The 7,327-nt window shown below is 38.8% G+C and overlaps 1 protein-coding gene across 1 annotated transcript in view; it reads right to left on the bottom strand.

The window, feature by feature from the left end:
• Positions 1-241: 241 nt before the first annotated feature.
• Positions 242-7,327, bottom strand: part of LOC106877690 (ankyrin repeat domain-containing protein 54) — a 10,706-nt gene continuing 3,620 nt past the window's right edge. The window contains exons 3-8 of the mRNA XM_089364038.1: positions 6,274-6,321; positions 5,101-5,199; positions 4,687-4,758; positions 2,612-2,659; positions 1,308-1,432; positions 242-551 (exon numbers count right to left, since the gene is read on the bottom strand). Of these exons, the coding sequence (XP_089220164.1) occupies positions 381-551; positions 1,308-1,432; positions 2,612-2,659; positions 4,687-4,758; positions 5,101-5,199; positions 6,274-6,321 (563 nt within the window). The 3' untranslated portion in view covers positions 242-380. The remainder of the gene's footprint in view (positions 552-1,307; positions 1,433-2,611; positions 2,660-4,686; positions 4,759-5,100; positions 5,200-6,273; positions 6,322-7,327) is intronic.

Genomic DNA, 7,327 nt, shown 5'->3' with positions numbered 1-7,327 from the left:
TATATATAAATATATCAAAACAGGAGATTAGAGAGACGCTTTGTGTAATTTCTCTGTAAAAGCTATTTCCCAGTATTTCTCAACTTTTATGCATTCCTGACACAAATACAACATCTACATACAACTTTGGAGTGAAATAAGCAAATGTGTTTCAAGAGGACACAGCTTGGATTATAACCCTATCAACAATATATATACATACATATATATACACACACACACACACACATATACATATATATATATAAGCATAGAAGAAGTGATGTTAAACAGTGATCATGACGATGGTAATGATGATGATGATGTATACATATATGCTTGTGTGATGTGACATAGCATTGAATGATGAAAATGCTTCTTCTCCGCTTTGGTCCGCTGCCTCATGTGATTGGTCGGTCAATGGCCATTCTGGTAAACTCGTTGAGGAGCTCACTGACATTGTCGAGGTCATTGCAAGATGGTTTGTGGAGGAGGTTACGTAGGTATTCCAACTGTTTGACGTCTGATTCCCAGCCTGTCCGACATAAGTATTGAAGCAACATCTCTGTCAGCTGAAACAGAGCGGAACAAGGAAACTAAGCATATTTTATGGTACAGAGGTGATGGTGGTGGAGGTGAGGTGTGGTTGGGTGCAGTGATGTATAGAAATGATGCACAGAAGGGTGGGTACAGTCGTAGATAGAAATGTGGGTAGAATGGATATGAGACCGTCTGGCACAGCTGTTTTGGTGCCAACTGTTTGACATCTTTCTGTTAATGTGTGTCGGTATCTTTTCCTTTGTATGTCTGAGGAGAGAGAAAGTGTTCATGTTCATTTGTGTTCAATTAATATATTGTAATGTCTCTCACTCTCTCTGTCTCCCCCTCTCTCACTCCCTCTCTTCCCACTCTTTCTCTCTCTCTCTGTTTATGTGTGTGAGCATATTTCAATTGAAAGATCTGAAGAGAGAAAAAATGTATATGTCAATCTTGTTCAATAAAAAAACTGTAATATTGTTCATTATTTAGATTATTGACCCTTTTGTGACCATATTTCTGTTGAGATGTTCTGTGTTTCTTTCAATTACTTTAAATATAACAAAGAATTCAGTAAAATATCTTAGTTATCATTAAGCTAGTGTTAGGAACATAAATTGTGACTAAGGTTTGGTGGAAGATTTTAATTCAGAACTTATGAAAATAAGACATTTGTACTCAGAGCCAGAGGTGGTTTCAGCTGGGTTGGTAATGAAAGGGTTAAGTGACTTGCAACAGCCAACAAATGGCCTACAGCTGTCCACTGTGACCAGCAGTTAATGGATACTGACCTGTAAGGCGTCTTGCTTGTGCTTTTCACAATTAAAATCTGTATTTTTTGGTATCGTGCATAATGTGGACTTGGCCAGAAGCAGCAGTCTCCGACCACACTGCTGTATTGCCTTAGCATTGGTTCCTGTGTGGATATATGAGGAGATAAAAATTGGCGAGACTGATGGGGAGACAGAGACATGCAAAAAAGACAAAGACAGACAAACAAGTAGATATGACTGCATCGTTTGTATGACACTAGAAACTAAGGAGGGAGGATTGATTGTTGATAGAAGGACCATTAAATGTTGTTAAGTGGTACCAGAGGGAGCATTAATTAGAGACATTTTAGTAAACCTCAACTTAAGTGATCAAAGAAAACATCAATAAGTTGTTGGATTTACAAATCCAAGGATTGTGAGTTCAAACCTTGTGTTAGAGTTGTGTAGTCTTCCAAAATCTTGTACACAGCTCACAGTCACCCGTTGCAACGTTTATGGACCTCCAGGGGGCCTTTGAATATCAAATTGGGAACAGCTGATATAAGTCATCATGTTATAAAACCAATCATACTACAAGAAGATAATTCAGTAATTTGTAATAGAAGCTGATGTATTTAAGTAAAATAAATCAAGAAGTTACTGTAATTAATAGCATAAAAGACAAACGGTCATATCAATTTCAGCAGTGTATATTGAGGAGAAAAATTGGTTTTACATCAAAACATGTAATATAGTCTTAACCCTTTGGACCCTAATCACCCACAGGATTGTGTGTGTGTGTGTGTGTGTGTGTGTATATATGTGTATAGGTATGTGTTTGTGTGTCTGTGTTTGTCGCCCCACCATCGCTTGACAACTTAGCGGTTTGGCAAAAGAGACCAATAGAATAAGTACTAGGCTTACAAAAAATAAGTCCTGCGGTCGATTTGCTCAACTAAAGGTGGTGCTCCAGCATGGCTGCAGTCAAATAACTGAAAGAAGTAAAAGAATAAAAATATATCTATTATTCTCTCTCTCTCTCTATCTAAATAGGCAGTGTGGTAAGAAGCTTGCTTCCCAACCTCATGGTTCCAGGTTCAGTCCCACTGCATGGCACCTTGAGCAAGTGTCTTCTATTATAGCCTCTGACCAACCAAAGATACCCTAAAGATTCTACCAATCCAATATCCAAAGTTAATAACAATTTCCTAAGTGAAAAAAACGTTACGCTTGGAAGAACATCCAGCAAGAAATATCTCTCCAATAAACTGAATAATGTTCTCCCCTAAACCACCCATTATCCACCCTTAACTGAACAAGACATCACTGAACAGAGTACTTACCTGCCTTTAATAACAAAGTAACCATGGCGATGTTGTTGGTACAGACAGCTGCAAGATGGAGAAATTGTTTCATTAAAAATACATCACATCACAGCATCACAGCTCTTTCATCTCTCTCACTTTCTACATATATATTATCCTCTATCTCTCTCCCTCATTCTCTCACTTTGTATAAGTATATTATTCTCTCTCTCTCTCTCTCTCTATATATATATATATATATATATATCTATCTATCTGTCTAAAAAGGCTGTGTGGTAAGAAGCTTGCTTCCCAACCAAATGGTTCTGGGTTCAGTCTCACTGTGTGACACCTTGAGCAAGTGTCTTCTACTATAGCCTCAGATCAACCAAAGCCTTGTGAGTGGATTTGGTAGACGGAAACTGAAAGAAGCATACACACACACACACATACATATATATATTTATTTATGTAAAAAATCAAAATAAGCAACACGGATTTCAAAGATGATTGCAGTACGCACGTTTCATGCTACTCCATTTATTTAAGTAATGCGAGCATTACATTAAATGCAATATGTAGAGCAATCTTCAGCTGCAGGAAAATGCAGAAAATCACAGTAGAATAGACATATTATAATTGTGGCAACATATTATAATTGTGGCAATATACCATACCATACTATATTCTGGTGCCTAAACATAAGTACCATATTCAATCTAAATCTAAACCTTCTATTTATTTATGTATGTATATATCTCCATGTGTGTGTCTTTGTCTCCCACCACTGCTTGGCAACTGGTGTGGTTTTGTTTACATCCCTATAACTTAGTGGTTTGGCATAGGAGACTAATAGAATAAGTAGCAGGCTTATAGTTTACTGAGTTGATTCATTTCACTCAAAAACCTCCAAGATACTGCTTCAGCATGGCCACAGTCAAATGACTGAAACAATGACACAAGTAAAAGGCAAAGGATGTGTGTGTGTTGGGCCTCACAGAGGCAATGATGAATCACTGAGACTTTTGGCATTATGCCACACTTGAGAAGAAGACCCATCAAACCAAGTGTGGCAGACACTGGTGTCACGCAAATGGCACTCGTGCCGGTGACAACATAAAAGCACTCATTTCTCTCAGAGGGCTTGGCATTAGGAAGGGCATCCAGCCATAGAAAACCAAGCCACATCAGACTGGATCCTGGCGCAGCCTTCCAGCCTTGCCAGCCCTCGTCAAACCGTCCAACTCATGCCAGCATGGACAATGGATGTTAAATGGTGATGGTGATGCTGATGATGATATATCCACACACACACTGCTTTGTGGTTAAGAAGTTCACTCCCTAACTTCATGGTTTCCAGTTCAATCTCACTGCATGTCATCTACTATAGCTTTGGGTCAACCATAGTAGTGTGAGTGGACAGGGTAGATGGAAACTGAAAGAAGACCACTGTGTGTGTGATGTGTGTGTAAGTAGGTTTCCTTATCTTGATATCACATGGTAGCTGTAAACGAGAGTCACTGTCATACAAGCAGCATTGTTTGTTTTCAAATATTCTGTAAGAAAATGTCAGGAGAAATATTAGAAATATTACTTTGGTTGGGGACATGCGAGGATTGGTGACAGGGAGAGTATCCAGCCGTTGAAATCAGCCTGAATAAATTCTGCTTGACCCATGCAAGCATGCAAAAGTGGACATTAACCCTTAAGTATTTAAACCGGCCATATCCAGCCCAAATATCTGTTTTAGGTTAAAACTGACCAGATCTGGCCTCTTACACCAATCCTACAATGTCATTCATTTAATAAACAATTACAACATCAAAATCTCAAAGCTATGAGATAATGCATGATTAATTCAAAACAATGTGAATTCATAAATATAAAATTTGACAGAGAAATCTGAATTCTGAAACGTTAAAACAATGATGTGGGAGGGGTGACAGATACCAATTAAGAATATGACACAAAATAATTAGAAGAGCAATGATTACACATGTAGATCCTTACCTAACTGCAATAGGGTTATTCCTTAACAACTATTACATGTAGATCCTTGTCTAAAACTAAAGATGTGTTATTCCACAGGGATTATTATACAAGTAGGTCCTTACCTAAGTGCAGTGGTGTGTTATTCAAAATATCAATCTGGTTTGGATCCGCTCCTCGTTCAATTAACATCTGAGCTGTTTGGGAGAGAGAGAGAAAAAGAAAGAAAGAAGTTTAATTAGAAGAGCAACTTCAGTTGTTAACGAGAAAACAAAGCTTCTAAATAAATTGATTTAAGATTTTGGCGAAATGCCAGCAATTTCGAGGGGATGGGGGTAAATCGATTAGATCAACCCTGAAAGAATGGAAGGCAAAGGTGACTTCAGCGGGAATTGAACTCAGAATATAACTTGGTTTAGAAAAAAATCAGAGATAAAGGGAAAGATACAGGGGAGATAAACGAGTGGGAAATAGTGGGAGTTAGAGAGAGAGAGTTAGAGAGTATATTGCTTAATGTATATAGTGTGTATGTTGCCTACCAATGAGGACATTTCCTTGAGCTGCTGCGAAATGTAAAGCTGTCCGTTTCTTTTCATCTGCAGACCTAGCATCAATTCCACTCTCCAGAAACTTCAGGACTGTAATAACAACAACAACAACATAAAACAATTTTTGGTAAAGTTTCATCACAAAACAGTATGTGTGTGTGTGTGTGTTTATGTGTGTGTAAACACACACACACACACATTGTCATCATTTAACAATCTGTTTTCCATGCTGGCATGGGTTGAACAGTTCGACATGAGCTGCTAAGCCAGAACCCTGTGCCAGGCTTCAACAGGGTTTCCATGGCTAGGGTGCCCGTCATAATGCCAACCCCTTTACAAAGTGTACCTGGTGCTTTTTATGCAGCACCAGCACCACTTAGTAACTTGCAAGACAAGACCCCCTCGACTGAGTTCGTATAGTACTGAGGGAGGTGAGTTTATGCCAGATGATGGGAGGGTAAAGTATAGGTGTCTTGTAGTGGAGACCCATGGCTATCCCTGTTGAAAAAGAGAGGGAAAAGGTGGTGGCAGTGGTGAAGAGGAAGTGAATATAAGTGATACAGCGGACTGGACAGAGTGTGTGGGTAGGTAAGTAAGTTGTGTGCAGCTCTTACACTCTTCTCCATACACTTTCTGCAACTCTGCATAGGCCTCTGAGTAGGTATTGCCATGACACCTTTTTCTGTCATGGTCAATGCAATGATCACACGCTACACACCTTCCTTCCAAGCACTGCTGTAAGCAGCAGAAGTGAGCTAGGATGTTACAATTTAGTGTGCATGCACAGCAGAGTTCAAGATCAATTTGTGCCAAGCGGCTTCACTCTGCATGCTTTAGCTTCATTACTATGGCAACAGTCCAGATACTTATTGATCAGACCACGTATGGAAGGATGGATACAGATATATATATATATACACACACACACACACACAATGGGCTTCTTTCAGTTTCCATCTACCAAATCCACTTAGAAGATTTTGGTTGGCCTAAAGTTAGAGAAGACACTTGCCCAAGGTGCCACACAGTGGGACTGAACCCAAGACAACATGTTTGGGAAGCTAAACATGAGTATATATATATATATATAAATACATGTTATGCTCAGGTGTGTCGAGTGTGTTCAATGTTCATTAATAAAAGAGAAAAGCAGAAGCAACTCACCTGATGGATAATCATTCTTATTGGCAGCTGACATCATTTTCCTTTCATCTTGAATATCAAACAAAAAACGTTAATTAAATTCCAAAAATCCAAACAGTTAAACATCAAACAGATATAAACAAACGGCAGTTAATAGATTCTTTTATTCTTTTATACCTTTACTTGTTTCAGTCATTTGACTGTGGCCATGCTGGAGCACCGCCTTTAGTCAAACAAATCAACCTCAGGACTTATTCTTTGTAAGCCGAGTACTTATTTTATTGGGCACTTTTGCCGAACCGCTAAATTACAAGGACATAAACACACCAACATCAGCTGTCAAGCGATGGTGTGGGGGACAAACACAGACACACATGAATATATACATATAAGATATATATATACAACAGGCTTCTTGTAGAGGTGTTGGGTTTAAGGATATAGATGAATGTGTGTGTGTGTGTGTGTGCGCATTTAACATCCATCTTCCATGTTGGTTTGGATGGATGGTACAACAGGATCCAACAAGCCAGAGGACTATACTGTGCCCCAGTGTCTACTTTAGTAATGTTTCTGTGGCTGGATGCTGTCCCTAATGTTAACCACTTTACAGAATCTTGCCAGACAAAGGAAAGACCCATCAGCTGAATGAGGTTACAATAGAGAGGAACATGGCTTTATACGAGAGGTTCAGAGGTTAAATTGGGTCACAGGAACAGGAGCAGGTGTAGAGGGGATGCATTGCAAACCCAACTGGAAAAGGAAGCCAGGGTGAACCCTAAACTAATTAATCAACCCTTGAGCATTTAAACTAGCCATATCTGGCCAAAATATCCTACCTGTTTTATGATCAAACTAGCCAGATCCAGCCTCTCACACCTACCCTACAATGTCATTCTAAAAATAAACAATCATATCATCAAAATCTCAAAGTTACAAGATAATGCAGGATAAATTCAAAACAATGTGAATAAATAATCATTACATTTGACGGAGGAATTTGAATGCTAAACGGTTAAGGAAGAACACAGAATCCACAAATACTGATTGCAATAATTGAAGAAATGAACAAGTA

The sequence above is a fragment of the Octopus bimaculoides genome, chromosome 16 (assembly GCF_046866305.1).
Source record: "Octopus bimaculoides isolate indiv1 chromosome 16, ASM4686630v1, whole genome shotgun sequence".
Classification (NCBI taxonomy): Eukaryota; Metazoa; Mollusca; class Cephalopoda; order Octopoda; family Octopodidae; genus Octopus; species Octopus bimaculoides.
This window is presented reverse-complemented; position numbering and strand designations above follow the sequence as displayed.